This window comes from Astatotilapia calliptera, chromosome 16, assembly GCF_964374335.1.
Source record: "Astatotilapia calliptera chromosome 16, fAstCal68.1, whole genome shotgun sequence".
Lineage (NCBI taxonomy): Eukaryota > Metazoa > Chordata > Actinopteri > Cichliformes > Cichlidae > Astatotilapia > Astatotilapia calliptera.
Genome location: NC_137437.1, coordinates 32,468,432 through 32,487,737, shown reverse-complemented (window position 1 = coordinate 32,487,737; position 19,306 = coordinate 32,468,432). Strand labels below are relative to the sequence as shown.

General features: G+C 40.7%; 1 protein-coding gene across 2 annotated transcripts; it reads left to right on the top strand.

The window, feature by feature from the left end:
- Window positions 1-5,226: 5,226 nt before the first annotated feature.
- On the top strand, window positions 5,227-19,173 carry LOC113008175 (protein FAM171B-like). 2 transcript variants are annotated; one of them, XM_026145413.2, is made up of 8 exons: window positions 5,227-5,537; window positions 13,504-13,737; window positions 14,355-14,447; window positions 14,539-14,697; window positions 16,115-16,285; window positions 16,397-16,513; window positions 16,717-16,837; window positions 17,924-19,173. In XM_026145413.2, exons 1-8 carry the CDS (start codon window positions 5,357-5,359, stop codon window positions 18,801-18,803), a joined length of 1,956 nt encoding a protein of 651 aa, XP_026001198.2. In that variant the 5' UTR covers window positions 5,227-5,356; the 3' UTR covers window positions 18,804-19,173. The 2 variants fall into 2 exon arrangements, with proteins under 2 accessions (XP_026001198.2, XP_080146838.1); XM_080290712.1 differs by lacking the exon at window positions 14,355-14,447.
- Window positions 19,174-19,306: the final 133 nt, after the last annotated feature.

The window sequence follows — 19,306 nt, the reverse complement described above, 5'->3', positions numbered from 1 at the left end:
TGGGACAATAAAATACTTGAGTTTCATTCCTCAACACGGGACCAAGATCTAGGACTGGCTGTGCCACAGAGAGTATAAAACCAAGTTTTCACAGCAATCTATACAGTCCTGTTAAAGCTTTATATAACTCCCATTTTTCTTTATATAGTAGCAGAGTACAAATGATATGTAGATTGTATGTATACTGAAAAAGCCCTGTGGTTCAGAATCTGATTTACTAATATACGCATGGTGGTAAGAACTAAAACACAGGGAAAAAAACACTCCATCGCATCATCTTTGGGACAGTGCCGAGAAATTAGACTACTTCATTATTACTGCTGAAGGTTTGTCATGGGGTGTAGTTCATTTTCCACATGACTGCATAGAGTCCTGTCAAAACTTTTTTCATATGACTGTATTTGTCATAAAAAATGTATTAAAATGCATTTTAAAAATGTGTCAAAAGATACCAGCATCATAAGCATGGATTAAATAAGCATGGATGGAAACGCTGCAAGCCACAGCTGCCTGTGTTAGCATCACCAGCCAAACACTGCAGGACTTGATTCAGATGAAAGACAATACTAAGAGAGATACAAAGGATACAGAGAAACAATGACCATTACCTGTAGGCTAGAACAGATTAGCCCACGGGTATTTGGGCATTGGTTCTCCAGGTCCAACTCTGTTGTCAGAAGGAAACACTCTTTACGGACCAATGGTATTACTTCAATATGTGTTTTGATGTTGGTGATAAAAAGCCCTATCTACACTTTAGTTATCAAACCATTCAGTGGCCTCATGTGCTTGTATCGGCATCATCACCCTGGCAGTTGGCAGTGTTGATGAAACGCTTCATCAGTTGTCTCTGTATGACAGTTTTTAACATCGAGCCCACTCTCATTAATATTCACATGTCAACATGTATCCCTTTTTGGCACGCAAGTAAAGATTAGAAATCAGAGAAACTTCTAATGTTCTCAAAATGTATCCCTGTAATTGACATGAAATTGTCCAAACTCAATCTTAGGCTTCTTACTTTTTGACTTAAATTAAAAAAAAAATCCAGTTAGTTTTCCAAAAGCTGATGTGGAGTTTGGAAAGCTCTGAAAACTCCCGTGAAGACCTAGAAAGTCTGTTTCAACAGAGCCCTGATGTAACGTCCTGCAATGTCTCCTCTGGAGTAGCGCGATCAGCGTTCTTCTTTGCCATTGTTTTAAAACTTCCTTTTAAGTCTTTATTATCTTGCAATAATATTCCACGGCATGTCAGCAGACCCCAAAAGCCATGCTGATGTTGTCAGTATTAATGGCAAGTCATGCACCTCCAGGCAAGGGCTTATTCACTGCGTGACACGCTGTCTATCACTTTGTCATTTTTCCTGTCTTACACACTCACGTCAGTGTGTTGCCTCTGGTCCAGCCTTGGTATTTTGAAAGAGAGCACAGCTGCAAAGCCCTACATTTTAATCCGCTCCACCCGCTGGTGTCGCCACCTCTTTTGTTTTTCAAAATGACAGCGAACAATTAACGGGAAATTAGTCACCAAAGCTCAAAGTACTTAAAGATCCACCACTTGTGATATTGGTAAAAGTGTATATATATATATATATACTCTTCAGCCCACCAGACCTGTTAATTGTTACTGGCAAGAAATTGAAATTGTAGCTTCACATCAGTGTAAGAAGATAAATATATAATTTTTGCGAAATATTGCAAATACACTTGACTACAGATACATCTGAGGTGAAAATACTGACCGCAAACCACCAAAAACATAAGAATAATTACACATCCTTTGGATTTATGCCAGAATTGTTTCATAATTTAACCCCACAAATCCAAAGGGACCTTAATTAAATCCCCTTTTTTCAGTTTTTCTTTGACAGTAAAAGCTTGTTGTATAAAGCAAAGTTTTTATTTAAGCTAGAATCCGAGTCTGTTCCCCGAGTGCTACAATACCTCATACAGCACACAATGTCAAATGTTGCTGCAGCTCGAGGAGGTGGTGGTGTGGATAATGCCTGCTTTTGTGCTGAGGCGTTTAAAGACCACATGAGTTTAAACTCGAGTGTTTTTAAAGTATTGTAATGGTTCTTTTATTTATGTTATTTATTTCAATTCTTCTTTTTTTGGATATATGAGGTAAATGGTCTGGTACATGTATAGCCACAGCTTTTTCATTCATTCAATCACACACACATTCATACAGCATACACCCAAGCACTTTTTCTAACATTCACACACACTCTGATAAATGCATCGGGGGCAACTCAGGGTTCAGACATGCAGACTGGAGGAGATCGATCCACTGACCTTCCCACTGGTAGATGACCCACTCTACTGCCTGATCCAAAGCCTCCACCTGCACCCTCTATGCTTTTCAGTGTTTCTGTGGAGAACAGTTAGAAGGTTTATTTGGCAATGACACACCATGACCAAGACTCCTGTGGTGATTAATCAAATCCAGCCAGTGTTCACCTTCAGGGTGTTTCTCTTTTTTCCGACTTCACTGTCGTGTCCTAGAATTTTGGAAATTCAAAATGATGAGAAACTGAGCCAAGTGCACCTGGGAGAGGATCTGCAAAGTGAGAAGCTGTCCTTCAGTTGAATTCAATTCAGTTTCCTTTACATAGTGCCAACAAAAATAGTCACCTGAAGGAGTAATAAATATATTTGTATTATGATATATATAGACATTTACTGTAATAAGCTGTTTATGGTGATTACAGTACATTTGGAACAAAACAGCTGGAACTCTTACACTTCAGTATTTACATTTCATGCACAACAACACTGTTTTTACAGTAAGAAACTTATTGTAGATTACAGTAAAGACACTGTCAAACCTACAAATCTAGCTACATTACTGTAATTGCCTTCAGTCAACACTGATTAAGGCTGATATTGTACATTATTAATATTAGTGTTATAAAATATTAGTTTATTTCTCAGGCAATGAGTAGTTAAGCTTAGTTTGATAAAAACAAATTTAAACAGACGTGTTTCTTCCTTTATCAAAAGAAACTAATAAACTGCAGCATTGTGTGCAGAAAGACAAAAGAGAGAAGCTATCTGAGCTCCGATAAGATTAATAGAAGAAAGCAGTCAGGGATGGAGCAGAGCGCTGGCACAGATTTCCAGGGTGAAAGCTAGCAGATTTCCAAAACAGTCCCCATAGATGCAGCTATTTATGTGGAGAAATGAACCATTACTGTATCTAATTTGTGGCAAATTGATCCTGGAGACTAGGGCTGTCATCCATCCTCGTGCTTGTGTGTTTAGACGCCGATTTATACTTTGTCAGAGGGGAATAGAGCTGGGAGGACAAATGTGTCAGCTCACTGCCTCGCTCAGGCTCCTGTCACAGAAGAGCTATGATGGTGAAGAAAGCAGCTGGGGAAGGATTCACTCATATTTTGGCAACAGGAAGCTCCGCAGGCGGACATAAGTGAGGAAACCAACCTTCAGGTGACATAATGAAGTGAAGCAGGGCATGACTTGTACCTTATTTAATCTCTCGATATTGTTAGCGAGTACAAAACAGGAAAAAACAACAAAAAAAAGCAAATAAAAACGTAATTATGGTCTGGAATAAAACGACTGCCAGGGTGAAGTGAATAACACTGATCATCCGATTACAATGCAGCGTTCTGCTGGGAAACCTTGACAAGCCAAGCACACCCCGACAGCAGTGGTCTCCCCCCAGCTGCACATGAACTCAGAACATAACAAAGATTTGGACAATTCAGTGAGGAAGCTGAAGTCCACACTGAAAGTAAAGAAAAATAACAAAACTTGTAAATGTGCAGAAAACAAATGGAAAATCAACCACAGTTTACCTAATTAGAAACCTGCGGAGCCTATACTACCACAGTGTTGTTATGCTGACCTTTCCAGCCCCAAAATTTACATTTCAAACTTTAAAACACATAGAAAAAAGACTGAAAACTTTATCTTTTACCCCCTTCACACACAGTGGCCTTTGGCCCACAGCTTTGCCTCTGTACTCGGGAACAAATACAGAGGAAGAGTGCAGCGTGGTCGAATTTTGAATCACTGATTAAAATATTGCTGTAAAAGTAGAAAGAGAAAACTTTAAAAGACGCCGGAGGCAGAATTAATGTTTAATGAAGGCTTTTAATAGACATGCAAATTTCCACAAATGTATAAATAACCATTAAATAAAGACATCTAGAACTACAACTGAGATTTGAATCATTGCTGCTGCTATCAGCACTGCTCACACTGCAACTACAACTTCATTTAGAAGTAACCGCCTTCAGGGTCAGAGGTTAAACTGCTGTTGTCAAGATAGTCTTTTGAACTGGTAACTGAAACGGAAACGTTAAGTGTCACTTCGTTAATTGACATTGCATTATCCCCATCTAGTGGTAAAAACCACATGATGCAAGTGTTTGCACATCAAATTAAAACACCATCCAGCGCACGATGAAAACACTGCTGCTGAGGACTAACTTTGACTCTAATGTAAAGCTACAATAGGAGGAAGGTTGCAAAACTTAAGTATGATGTGATGAAACTCAAATATGGTTCTCTACATCTCTCAAACATCAATATAGTCCTCATTTTTTAACATAAATCATTTGCTTCTAAAACATAATCAAATATATTTTTTATAACATCATTTAGACATTGGTCTGTGCTAATTAAGCTCATCTGTCAGTGCAAATCAACGCATTTTGTCCATTTCATGTTTTTAGTTTTTATGTCTTGTTGAAATTTTTTACATAAGGTTAAAAAATAGTACTTGTACTAACAGCAATAATGCTAGCAATATTAGTAATGATGACATCACATGCATAAAAGAAAAGTTTGAAAAGTGCATCAGAATAAAAAGAAATATAAGTAAATAAATAAAAGAGATAAAAACATTTTGCAGTGCTTATAGAATTAATACAGTCAGCGTAAAAGTTAAATAAAACAAATAAAAACTATTTTATTTATTTATTAAACTCTTACTATTATTGTTAATTCAAAAACAATATGCTTTTTTTTAAATAATATTTAGAAATATCTAGGGTTAATATTGTGCTTTATATTAAATAAATAAATAAATAATGATAAAAATAATAATTTTCAAAAACCCTTGGAAAAAAATAATGTCAGTCAAAGTTTATAAGAACTGATTTGCAAAAAAATAAAAATGTAATAAAAAACTGAATTAAACCCATTAAATTAGATGGATGGATGGAGCGGCTCTCGGTGGAAGGGGGCGGAGTTTCCTGCGCTGTTTGAAGGGTGGCTCACAGAAAAGTAGTTGTGATGGCAGCGGAGTGAGCATCTTTGTCCTTGTGTACTTTGTAGATGAAACCTGGACCTGTGGTGAGTAAAAACGAGGCTCTTTGAAAGTCATGCGCCTGCTGTTTTGCGTGTCTCTGCTGTGCTCGCTGGTTTTATGCGGCCGTGGAAGGGCTGAGTTCACTCCGGCTGCGGGACACCCTCTGCATGCCGATGATGGGAACTTTTCAAACCAGGATCCCAGGAAACAAGAGCCCTTTCAACTCCAACAGCAAGCGCTGGAGCCCAGGCCAGGTCGGTGTAACGTCGATTTAAAGTTTACACTCTGTCCTCAGTTAAATGTTTGAGGAGCAAATGAACTGCATTACATCCTGAGAACATAACTTTTCTTTTAACAGTTCTTTTTATATATTCATGCTTCATCTTTCTTCCCCAAAAGGCTGCAAGTACCATATTATAAGAAACCTTTATTGAGCCGGCTTAGACCATCTGTATGAGGATTTTCTCACAAATCTGCAGATTTGCTCATGAGCAATAAGTGATGTTGGATCTTCCTGCTGCCAACTCATGAGTAAGGTGTCTCCATCTGTCTCCTTTTAGCGCATCGCCACCACCAGGCACAAATTTGATCATTTCGTGTGCACATTATTTACAACATTATGACAGTATTAACATGTTAAAGTGTTCTGGGATTTGGCCAAAAAGCATGTCAAACACATGCTTGGAATACAGCTCAGACAGCTCTCGATATCAGCTCAGTCTAGATTATAATTCCATGCAAATCATCTGCTGGCGCTACAGCAGGCTCATTCTTCTTTTTAACTTCTTCAATTTGTCTCCAGCTGAGCTGTTTTAATTCACGACATTTAAGGGAGAATCTCATTCGGAAGCTCGTCTGTTCTTCTCCCTCGCTCGCAGACACGCTTGAGCTTTTCGTGACAGACTTTCTGCTTCCAGAGGAGCTGAAAGAGGGATTTGTGACCTCGCTCTTATCAACTGATTTCATGACTTATTCATGCTGATGTAGGAGTGCATTACCATCACATGATCCCCCGGTCTGTGTTGTTGACTACAACACTTGGAAATGTACCCAAGCATGCTGTCGTCTCTGGCCATCCCTCCCCCCGTCTGCAGGCCTGCAGCTGAGTCCTGACAAAACCACGTCCTCTTAGCTTCCCTGTCCCTTCAGTTCCAAGTAAACTCTCAGGGGGAACAAATGCCCACTTTCCACTTGAGTTAAAAACAAAACACCCCACCCCCCCACCCCCACAAATACAGATGGCCTCTTCACCCACACTGAGATTAACGTCTTCATTGTTGTTCCCTTCAGAACGAGCAGATCGGCAGACTTAACGATTTAATCATTCGGCCTCGGGGAACGTTGTAATTATTTGACAAACATGACCATTTTAGGACATCAGCCCCTACTTCACTAACCAAACCCCAACCTCCAATGTGATTTTTTTTAATGTCTTAAACCTTTCTTCGGTTTGATATTGCTGACTTATGCTTGTTGTACCCCACATATTAAAAAGGTTTAATTGTGTTGTCGTCCATCAGTGGAATATGTGGCCTAATTCCAACACATACAGACAAATGTGGGGGAGAGTGGGGGTGGCACAAGAGATAAGTCCCTGTGGGACCATCTGTCTGGTCTGAAAACTGACCAGTCAACATGTTTGCGTTCCTTCCTGTGGATCTCTGATTGTTGTTGTCATGTCTGATAAAAAGAAAAAGGTGATAATGTGGTGATGCGTGTCAGCATTTAGCCACAGACAGAGTTTTCAGTCATTATCGCCCACTTTAATATTTCACTTCAAATCTGCACATATTTATAAAGTAAAGCTTTGTGGAATTCTTTATTACTTTTCCGCGGAGGATGATAACACCATTCCAGCCACATTGTACACACAATATGGAATCCATTTCTCATCTGCACTCACTGACCTCAGACGGCCCACTTCATAAACCTGGTTCAGTTCGCCAAATGGGGAGATTATAGTAATCTGGCACGAAGCACCTCCACTACAGATTTAGTGACCCCCTTCTGTTATGCTTGGCCACTAAGGCGGAACACACATGAAGCGGAGGCTGCCTCTCCCAACACAAGCCTCCTCGTGTCCATCTGCACTGGTGTAAGTATCTTGGTGGGTTGATGATAAAACACCCAAATGGACATGTTTGTTTCTCATTGTGGCTGAAAATAAGGAGCTCCGGGCATTTGTCTGCCTCTGATCAAAGAGAATTGTTCGGGGCAGTGATATGGCTTGATGTGGTTATCTGGCTTTGGCACTTGGTGAAACACTGGGAAAGCTGGTCGCATAAAGCTTCATGAGTTTGCAGTAAACCTTTGGCATCTCCTTTGGAAGCAGGATTATAAGCAATCAAAGCAGCAGCGATTTCATCCGCTGCTGCTGTCAGAGTGGTTTTGTCACCATTAGAGAAAGATGCTTATGGCATTACATCGCTGCTGTGGCAGTAAGCAACACTTAGCCATTAATAAAAAGTGTTATGAAGGCATTTTCATGAGCTCATGGTGAAAAATAACTACAGAACTGATGATGATCCAGCTGTTGAGATTTACGACTCCCCAAACTCACTTTCCCAGCTACGCCAGAGGTGCAGCTCAGTTGACAGTGTTTATTACAGTGCATAAGGTGAAGGAAGCTAATGTAGCTCTTACCACAGTGTTGCATCTGTACACAGTAAGCTCTTTGCATGGAGCATTTTCCTTTTCAGCGGCTTTATTATATTTGATATGGGTCACTGGGCTCAGATGTTTACAGCTATTCTGTGCAATCATTCGTTTGATTTCTTTTTCTTCAGTAAATATGTGCTGCTTTATCCTCGTGCTTTGTAAGCTACCATGACAGAAAGATGGATCCACAGAGTTGTTTTACTTCATTGAACCACTGCTTGTGTTTGGACTGCTGAACTTGGCTGTGGAAAAAGTCACAATTTAAAGATGCATTAATTGATTTTTTTTTGCCACTTAGCAAAATACGATATGAGCATTAGCACCTAGCTGCCTTTTTACACACCCAACTCTGATATTCATCTGAAAGGCTGAGGTACCTGTCACGTGTTACTCCAACTCATATAGAAAAAATAGTGTGCGGAAATGCAAGAGTGAGGACCCACATACAGGATGCAGACTTAAAACCAAAAGTGAGCTGTTTTATTTGGGATGATGCAGACTGATAGAGTCCAAAATAAAATCCAAAATGAGAATACAAAGAAGAAATCAGGTAGGGTGCTCAGCACACACTGTTCACTGAGGGGACTGAGGGGAGGGTAGGACTATTTATACACAAAGTGATAATCAGGGAAGTGGAAACAACTCAGGGAATAAGACACAGGCGTAGATAATTCGAGACAGAAAACAAGGCTCGAAATCAGGCACCATGGCAGATATGTGGATCTGTAACAGCTCAATAGGTAGTAGCAAACTTTGTCTGCTGTTTGGTGACGAGCAGAGCTGAAGTGTGCAGCGCTTCATAGAATTTTCTGAAACCATGTCCACTGGAGGGGAAGACACAAAAGTCTACAATATGTAAATAATTAAATCTAACAAAATGCATTGGATTATCTGTGCCAGATATTTATTTTAGCACCATCTGGTTACTGTTAGCTATATGCTAGTGAGTTACTGTAGGTAAAGAAATTGCTAATATAAAAATGTTACTCTGAACTTTGTTAATTGTCCACATTTTCCTGCAAGAAAAATCACCAAGCGTCTTTCAAAATGATTAACTTATACAAATGCAGTAGTTTAAAATTGAAATTTATTTATTAGTGGCTGCACTTATAGACACATGATGTGGTTTTTCTGTACCCACCATCAGAAAGATATTTAAAGTGCATGACCACACTGCAGCCCAGACCATAGACTGTATATAAAAGATGGCTGTAGCTTCCCAGTCTCAAATGCAAAGTCCATTCCATTTTCCAGCGGGGGGAAGATGGTAAAAAGACAAGAATCTGAGTGCCTCGGGCTGTTTTGATCTGTGCCATTGTAACATAGTTAAATAGAGTTGAAGTTAAATCCCGCTAAATGGGACATTGGCGCCACCTACTGTCGAAAAAGTGACCCTGCAATATTCACAAAGGGCAAGGGATTCTGGGTAATCCTCAGAATAATGGAGGATTCCTGCGAGGTAAGGAATTCGCAAATGTCGTGGGGAGGAAAAATCATATCGCAGGCTGTTAAAGTAATACAGTCTGACCCGATTATTTTTGTTGTTTATACATCATTTGTTGCGGGTCATTTCTCCAGTCTTTATGTTGAACTGAGTGCACGTTTATGTGAGATTTCTTTATTGGGAGGAGAGGAAACAAAATGGGAGCATAGTTAGCTAACTCTGTTGTTGCTTTCCCGTTTAGATTTTGTGCTGATTGCCCACGACATTAAAAAGAGAGCATTCTAACCATTGCCTTTTTGTTGTGAATGCAGGTATGTGACTGTGCTACACTGTTTAGAGAATTTACATTGTTTCATGTACAGCTTTAAAATATATTTCTATATTCCTTTCATTTGGGAAATTTAACATGCAATGTTAATGGTGTTGAAGTTTTTCTATTTTGGTTGTATAAATTTACCACTATACGATCACACTGCAAGTGGAAATGTAATCCTCAGAATAATGGAGGATTCCTGCGAGATTTTGTGCTGATTGCCCACGACATTAAAAAGAGAGCATTCTAACCATTGCCTTTTTGTTGTGAATGCAGACCAGAGAAGACACTACACAGAGGTCACACCATCAGTGCACACTTCACTGGGAAAATCATCAAGTTCATTTTGGGAGTCATGGCCCCCCATTAGGATAAAAAAAGGATTACTAAGCAATTGATTTCTGTGTAAGTGACAAATAGCTTCAGAAGCCACAATAGTGACAGCAAAAATGCTGAATTTGAGTCTTGACAGAAGGACTTTTACCAGGACTAACCAATGGACCACATCATTTGGGCGCATGCACACGCAGCAACCGGCAGTGAATGAGAGCTTGGCGTCAGAATCACCTTAATTAAAAGTCAGAAAATAGAGCAAGTGCAATCATATAAATATCTTGGCACCATAATCAATGAAAAACTGAACTTTGATCAGAACTGCAAATCAGTTGGTAAAAAGGGTCACCAGCACCTTTACTGCCTCAGGAAACTTGCTCATTTCCACATTGACCAAAAAAATTGAACTTTGTTTTATCATTCTGTTATTGAGTCTGTTTTATCCTTTTGTTTGGTGGCATGGTTCGGTCAGACCTCAGTCACTCACTGAATCAGATAGTGAGATGGTCCAGTCACCTGATAGGTGAGCCACAGTCTTGTTTAGCGATGACTTTATCAATCCTTAAAAATGGTTCCCATCCTCTACAGGGTGAATTTCAGCTTCTTTCCTCAGGACGGAGGTTTCTATCTCCAAGGTGCAGGAATAAGCGTTATAAAAACAGCTTTGTCCCTGTAGCTGTTACTGAATTAAATAAGAACTGTTTTTGTTTTTGATTCGAAACATTAAATTACTATATACAGTGGGGCAAAAAAGTATTTAGTCAGCCACCGATTGTGCAAGTTCCCCCACTTAAAATGATGACAGAGGTCAGTAATTTGCACCAGAGGTACACTTCAACTGTGAGAGACAGAATGTGAAAAAAAAATCCATGAATTCACATGGTAGGATTTGTAAAGAATTTATTGGTAAATCAGGGTGGAAAATAAGTATTTGGTCACCTCAAACAAGGAAAATCTCTGGCTCTCACAGACCTGTAACGTCTTCTGTAAGAAGCTTTTCTGTCCCCCACTCGTTACCTGTATGAATGGCACCTGTTTGAACTCATCATCTGTATAAAAGACACCTGTCCACAGCCTCAAACAGTCAGACTCCAAACTCCGCCATGGCCAAGACCAAAGAGCTTTCGAAGGACACCAGGAAAAGTATTGTAGACCTGCACCAGACTGGGAAGAGTGAATCTACAATAGGCAAGCAGCTTGGTGTGAAAAAATCAACTGTGGGAGCAATCATCAGAAAATGGAAGACATACAAGACCACTGATAATCTCCCTCGATCTGGGGCTCCACGCAAGATCTCATCCCGTGGGGTCAAAATGATCATGAGAACGGTGAGCAAAGATCCCAGAACCACACGGGGGGACCTGGTGAATGACCTGCAGAGAGCTGGGACCAAAGTAACAAAGGTCACCATCAGTAACACACTACAACGGCAGGGAATCAAATCCCGCAGTGCCAGACGTGTTCCGCTGCTGAAGCCAGTGCATGTCCAGGCCCGTCTGAAGTTTGCCAGAGAGCACATGGATGATACAGCAGAGGATTGGGAGAATGTCATGTGGTCAGATGAAACCAAAGTAGAACTTTTTGGTATAAACTCAACTCGTCGTGTTTGGAGGAAGAAGAATACTGAGTTGCATCCCAAGAACACCATACCTACTGTGAAGCATGGGGGTGGAAACATCATGCTATGGGGCTGTTTTTCTGCCAAGGGGACAGGACGACTGATCCGTGTTAAGGACAGAATGAATGGGGCCATGTATCGTGAGATTTTGAGCCAAAACCTCCTTCCATCAGTGAGAACTTTGAAGATGAAACGAGGCTGGGTCTTCCAACATGACAATGATCCAAAACACACCGCCCGGGCAACAAAGGAGTGGCTCCGTAAGAAGCATTTGAAAGTCCTGGAGTGGCCTAGCCAGTCTCCAGACCTCAACCCCATAGAAAATCTGTGGCGGGAGTTGAAAGTCCGTGTTGCTCGGCGACAGCCCCAAAACATCACTGCTCTCGAGAAGATCTGCATGGAGGAATGGGCCAAAATACCAGCTACTGTGTGTGCAAACCTGGTAAAGACCTATAGTAAACGTTTGACCTCTGTTATTGCCAACAAAGGTTATGTTACAAAGTATTGAGTTGTATTTTTGTTATTGACCAAATACTTATTTTCCACCCTGATTTACGAATAAATTCTTTACAAATCCTACCATGTGGATTCATGGATTTTTTTTTCACATTCTGTCTCTCACAGTTGAAGTGTACCTCTGGTGCAAATTACTGACCTCTGTCATCATTTTAAGTGGGGGAACTTGCACAATCGGTGGCTGACTAAATACTTTTTTGCCCCACTGTATGTGCTACAGTGAGGTTTATATTTATTAGGTATTTGTGTTTTTGAAGGGATGCCAAATGCTATCATTTTTTTCCGTAAAGCAAATTTAACTTACCCATGGGTATGAATAAAGTTACCTCACCTTACCTAGGTGCCTAAATATATATTTTGTATGCATTCACTGTAGAAGACAGAATTGACAAGGAGATACGTTGGCATAAAACGAAAGCAGCCGGGAGCCATGAATCGTTTTCTTCACCAGGGTGGGCGGGGCTTTATCAAGCACTGTCTCTCTAAACATGACCTTGTATGCAAGGCTGCGTATTGAGGATTTAAAACAAAAATAAACAGCTAAAAGAGGCTAAAATACTCTAATCTAATCGTGTTATGGATTTAATCCAATGCTTAAATAAATATTTTGATTAGTGTAGCTTAATGCATCGGCTTCATCCTTTAGTCAGTGATTCTTGTTTGGCTGTGATGGATTACTGAGTATTTTGTATTGTTATGCAACACATTGCCCTTTAGAAGTCTCCATTAACCTTTTTATTGGGCCTCGGTGTTCAGTGTGAAAGTGGCTAATTGAGTAAGGTGCCTAAATGGGATTCTGTGGCTGCTGCTTGAAACATTTAATGATTAGGAGACTCTCACGAGAATTACAGTATTGAAAATATGTACCCTAGGCAGCTGTCTGCATGCTGATGTGGCAAAATGTTGCTGTGACTGCATGCTTTGCTGGACTAATTGCCCACTTTCAATATTAGCATTTGTGTCCCCATCTTTACAGTCCACTGGGATTAATTGATTGATGCCCTCGAGGGATTCCGTAAACTAATTTTCTTGTTGTTTTGTCAATAATGTCTCGTCCAGGTTAATTAGCACTGCAGCCACCTCTGTTCTGCTGAAATATTAAAGTTCAGTATTTGAAGCTTTTAATGTTCATGGAGCTTAAAATGATACATTTTGTTCAGAGAACATCAGAAACTTGCTCGTTCAGGGGTTGCAGTGATGCACTCTTACATATTTTTTACCTCCTCATCATAACTTCTATAAACTTGCAGATGTAAAGTGTCACATTTGTCAGAGCTGCAGCCATGACTATGCTCCCATCATTTTGTGAACCTGCAGTTATCGGTTTTCTTTCCCCAGGTTCTACCTTCAGCTTGAAGGTCCAGGTGAATGATGTGCTGAGTCATCAGTACCTGAGCCAGGCAGTGGTGGAGGTCTACGTCAACTACACCAAGACCAAAACAGCTCTTTCTGGGGAGGATGGTGGGGTCTTGCTTCACATACCTTACCACACTGGGATGCTTCTCACAGTTGTTGCCTGCCATGACGGCTACATTTGCACACTGCTGCCTTGTAAAACCGACAAAATGCCAAGTATGTCATCTGTTCAGGGTGTTTGCACATTGTGTGGATGTTTTTTTTTCCCCATGCTAGCTCTCATTTTGAAATTTAGCTCAGCTCAAACCATTTATTCTTTGGTTATAGCTGAATGTCACATGTTTACACCAGCACTGCAGAGAGAGAAGAGAATTGTGGGGGTTTTATTTCATCATGAAAAGCAACCAGGGAAAACACTTTGATTCATGCGCACTTCTTTTCGAACGTTCTCTGTTTGTGCAAGGCCAAATGTTCCTCCACCTTTCTTGCATTTGACACCTAATTAGCTTTTCCTGGCTGCTGCAATCTGTCCGGGATTATTTTTTGACCCACATCTGGAGTGTTTGCTTCTTTTGCTCCTCTTCCACATTCAATGCTACATTTTTCCTTTTAACTAAAGCTTTGAATTGAAACCTCTTTAAACCTGAGCTATTATTGCTGTAAGCCTCTTCCAGAAAAAGGCTTTTCCCTTTGCTTGTATCATTTGAGGGGACAGTATTAGCATTGAAGAATAAAAAAAACCCCACACTGCCATCTAGTGGAAGAAAAGTAAACCATAGTGTGCTAATGCTAATTTGGGTTCTTTCCTCCTTTTCTCTTTGTCACTACTGTAGTATTTTCATCAGTGACATTATCACTTCAGGGTGTGAATCAAGGGAACATCTGGCTTTTTGAGGATTCTGTCCTGATCACTGGGAGAACATCTGGTACTGTATAAGCTGTTAAAGTCACTGATGCTCCTGTTCTCTGTAATTGGGAAATGTAATGTCCTTACAAATGTTTTGTATCATTTTGCAGATGCTTCATCCCAGCCTGTGGTCAGTTTTCCTAAAACCCTGCTGAACCTGACACACAGCAGTAATATCACCTCTGTTAAAGCCTTCCTGACCATTCCCAGGCTGACGTCAGAGCAGGGGGGCTTCCTGGCCACTCGAGGCATCATGAGCAATAAATCTGGTATTTAGATGTATTTTTTGTTCTGCAAAAGCATGAATAGTATAGTCAGAATTACCAGGTGTCTCACAGGTGCAATGCATTCATTACTTTTTTCTTTATACTTCATAATGTCTGCATTTGGGGGCAGCGAAGTGATGCAGTGGTTGCTTCAGAGCAAAAAGGTCCTGGGTTTAAACCCAGCAGTGGCTGGAGTCTCGTTGTGGAGCGTGCATGTTCTTTGGAGGTACTTGGGCTTCCTCCCATGAGGTTAGGTTCATTCTAAACTGACCATAGGTGTTTTTGAGCCAGCTCTCTGTGGTAAATGGACTGCTTCTTTTACAGTACTTTTCTACCATGCTTGAGCACTCAAAGCACTTTATACTATGAGTCTCATTCATAGGAGCACATTTTTCTATGCCTAAGTGCTTTCTATCTAACATTCACACACATTCACACTCTGAAACCCATCAGGAACAACTCAAGGTTCAGTATCTTTCCAAAGAATACTTTGGCATTCATACTGGAGCAACAGTAGACACCGAGGTGCACCATACGTTTTGCCCCGTGACAGCTGGGAGAAGCTCCAGCCCTCCTTTTGACCCTGGATGGACATTTCGTTGATTCATTTAAAAAGTTATGCTATGACCTACGCTATGACCAGTGTGTAAAATGGTCACCACAAAGCCACAAGCTATGCATATTTTGACAGAATATCATGGAAACGAAACAGAAAATGAAATGCAGCTCCAACAAAGGCCGGGAAACTACTTTTAACTGGGTAAAGTCGGCAGGAGACGATTGATCGAGTTTCCTTGAGTTATTTTTTAATTTCGTGTTGTGGAAAAAGTGATGTGAAGTGACACATTACTACACATGGCAGCCTCAAAAGAAACGTGTGATCTAAAAGACGTTGGATGCTGATCTGTGGATGCACTCCCACTGAAACCCACAGATAATTAGCAGACAGACAGAACGGCAGTTGAAATGAAAGTAACAGCGTGAAGACAAGTACTGGGGCACAAAAAGGGAATACATGAGTACAAGAAGAGCCGCACAAGAACATAAAAACAAACTTTCTACTTGTCACATATATTTTTTTGAGGGAGTTTTTGAAATTGCCTTAAAACGGAATTTGTTTTCCTTCACATGATGAACTTTGGCACCATCTTGTGGTTCTAAAGACAAATACACGTGAAATTTTGGCTTGAAGCAGTTAAGGCCTTTACACAGTTACATGAGTTTTGAATGGGTAACAATTATTTATAAGTTCTACACAGATTTAAGCAGTACTAAACTACAATACCAAAGCTGTATTACACTAAAGTATTATTACATGAACCTTTTATTCAAGAAAAGAAAAACAAAGCTGTCGGAGCTAAATTTGCCCAGGGCACATAATAACCTGCTCTTCTCTTACACATTTATTAATGTCCTCTAGGATACGTCAGTGTGGAGTTAAGCCCGGTGGCAGCTGTCAGCGTGCAGCTTTTCTCAGGAGACACGGAGTTACATGTGACTGGGCCTGTGCAGATGAACCTCAACATTCCCGACAGCTTTGGACTTCAGTCTTCGAGTGTTATTCCAGCCTGGTTCTTTAACCAGACCACTGGTGAGTAGAAATCATAATCACACATACTAATGCCCCACTCATCTGATAAGTCATTAACATAAGTGCGAGAAAAGAGGATATAAGTGTAAAAGGGTTGCTGGGTCTCTTCAGGGGCATGGATGAGAAAAGGATTAGGAAAGGTGACATCAGTAGATGGAAGTCTTGTGTGGACTTTCACAGCTCCTCATCTCGGCTACTGGATCGCAGCACCTGTGTCATCTAACAGAGGTAAAAGTCACTTTTAGCAGTACAGACTTTCAGATATTTTCTGCACTGGAATAATTAATAAAATTGGATTTTATCATTGTATTAATTTCATTATTCACAACCTTGGAAGGCAGCGACTAATATTACATATTATTACATATTTGATCACATTTTATGTTTTCTATTCTGGACTCTCTAAAAGTCCTCCTTCTGATCTTCTTCAGGTTTCTTTGAACTTGCCATTCCCATTGACTTCATCATACGGCATTCCTTTTTCCTGATGGTTCTCTTTGGAGGGACACTCGTTATTATCATCTCTCTTCTGGTTGGGTTATGTTATTGCAGGTAAAAAGAAAAGAGAAAAAATACTTTTATACTAAACTACACCAGATCCAACTACAACATTAGAGCCGCCTGCCGTATATTGTGTAGGAGCCACCTGCGCCAACACATCAGCTCTGACCTACTGAGATGTGGACCTGAAACCTGTGGCGAAGTCCTTTAATGCCTCGTATCAGGATGTTTGCAGTGGGTCATTTGGGTCCTGCAGGCTTTCATGTGGGAACTCTGTGGATCAGAGTTGCTCTGGGTCAATGCTTTGTGCTCTTCGATGGGATTTTGCAATGTAGCAGAATCCTTTAGTCCTTTATTTTCACAATAGGGAGATCTAAGACAGGGTTGGGCAACTCCAACAATAACACCCTGGGTCAATACACCTGAATCAAATGACTAGTTCATTACCAGGCCTCTGGAGAACTTTGAGACATGTTGAGGAGTTAATTTAGCCATTTGAATCAGTTGTGTTGGATCAAGGATACATCTAAAACCTGCAGCACATCAACCCTTGAGGCCTGGAGTTCTGACAAAGTATCCCAGTTTGGCCCACTGAGCTGCTTTACTTTTGTTAATAATGACAATGTTATGACAAAGGAGTGAAAATGGCTGGAAGGTTAAAATATTCTTAGACTTAGACAAACTCCCTGAATCATAAAGATATGAACAATAGTTTACTTACAGCAACTCCGCTGTCATGTCATGCACATTGCAATTACATGATCATAGTGACCAGAACAAAAACCTTCACACAAAGGCTCACTAATTCAAAAGTGCTGTCCAATCTCTAACTTTCAGTATAACCATGTCCTATATGGGCTATCACTTAGAAGTCACAATATACTTTTAAGTGAATATTTCACTGAAAACCCTCTATCAAATATTCATACTGTGGTCATGTAGCATCACCCAGTTCTGCATAATACAGGTAATGACGCGTGTATCATAAACCTTTGCCCTTTACACACTTGCTGGGCTCAATAGGACTATCAGGGACGAGCTGTTGATAGTTTTCTGTGGCGTATTCCTTTAAAGAATAAAAAATTAATCTTAAATTTACCCAAATAATCATTTACTAATGTCCTGGTTTACCTGCAGGTGTTCCTCTGGTGAAACTAAAGCAGCAAAGATCCTACCAGTGACGACAAAAGACCAAAAAACTTCGACATGTGATGATGATCTCTTTGAAGGGAAAGCTTCTCATTCACAGGACCAGCAACCTGAAGAAAAGAGGGACAGTAGACACAATGCTTCTTTCATAGCCAACACCAGTGCTGTGGCCATTATGCTGGAGAATGATCTGAACACGGACCTGAACGATTTGACGTGTTCACACAAGACTTCAGAACAAAGAGTTTCTGTATCTCTGACAGATAATTTGTTTTTCTACAACCAGCCTGTTGCAATTCTTCACACTCCAGCTTTCTTCCATTTAGAGGAGCAACCAGAGGAGGCCCAGTGGAGCAAGTCAGCCACCCTGCCCCGTGCAGGGGCTTCAAATGGTGCTGCCACAGAGCCTTTGAGTAAAGAAAACTTCACCCAGACACAGACAAAAGGTCCGCCTGAGACCCAGCACCAGGCAGCAGAAACTGAAGACAAGCTTGGAGCTTCAGGTGGCTCCCAGACAGCAACCTCCACCAACACATCCAGGCTCCCAGAGTCAGTGTCAGTGCCCGGGACGTTACATAAAATCTTGGACAGCAGGCACTCGGTGCACGGACAATCCAATATCTCCTCACTTCAGCCTCCTCGGGCCTGGTTTGTCTCACTGGAGGGCAAGCCTGCAGCTGAGATCCATTACGCTGTGTCAGAGCAACAGAGGAGACGGAGACCAGTCGAGAGTCGAGAGACCAGTTTAGACTCTGGGGTGGACATGAGTGAACTGAACCAGACGTCTGGCAGGAGGGCGGTAACGCTGGAGCGAAACGCTACTTTTGTCAAAAGCGCATCGAGCAGTAAACATACGTCTGCACAGTGACTCATCTCTAACAGCCTTATCACCCATATCGCTCCAAGTTTGTTAATGAACAGCATCACGTTTGTATCACAGGGGAATTATGTATGTTATTCATGAGATTCAGTGCATTTCTGCCATAAGACCTCATAATGTCTGCATTTCAGCTACTGTACATCTAGAAGAGTCCACATTTCACAACAGAGCGTATGGACTTGGTGATCGTTCGCTGTGGATGTAACAATACATGTGCTTTTAACAGCTTCTAACATGTGTATGCACTCAAAGACTAATGTATAATATTATAGTAAGATGTTGTATATTCATTTATTTTGTGTTACATATTTCTGTTTTCATGTAAATTGCTAATGTGATATAAAATACCGGAACCTGGTGATGTTTAAAAGATTTTGTTTGTTTATCAGAGGGAAAATCAGAGGGAGAAGTCATGTAAATCCACATGTTTGTTTCTGTGTTAATGCAGGAAAAATACATGCATCCATTTTTTTCTACTTATTCAAGTCACA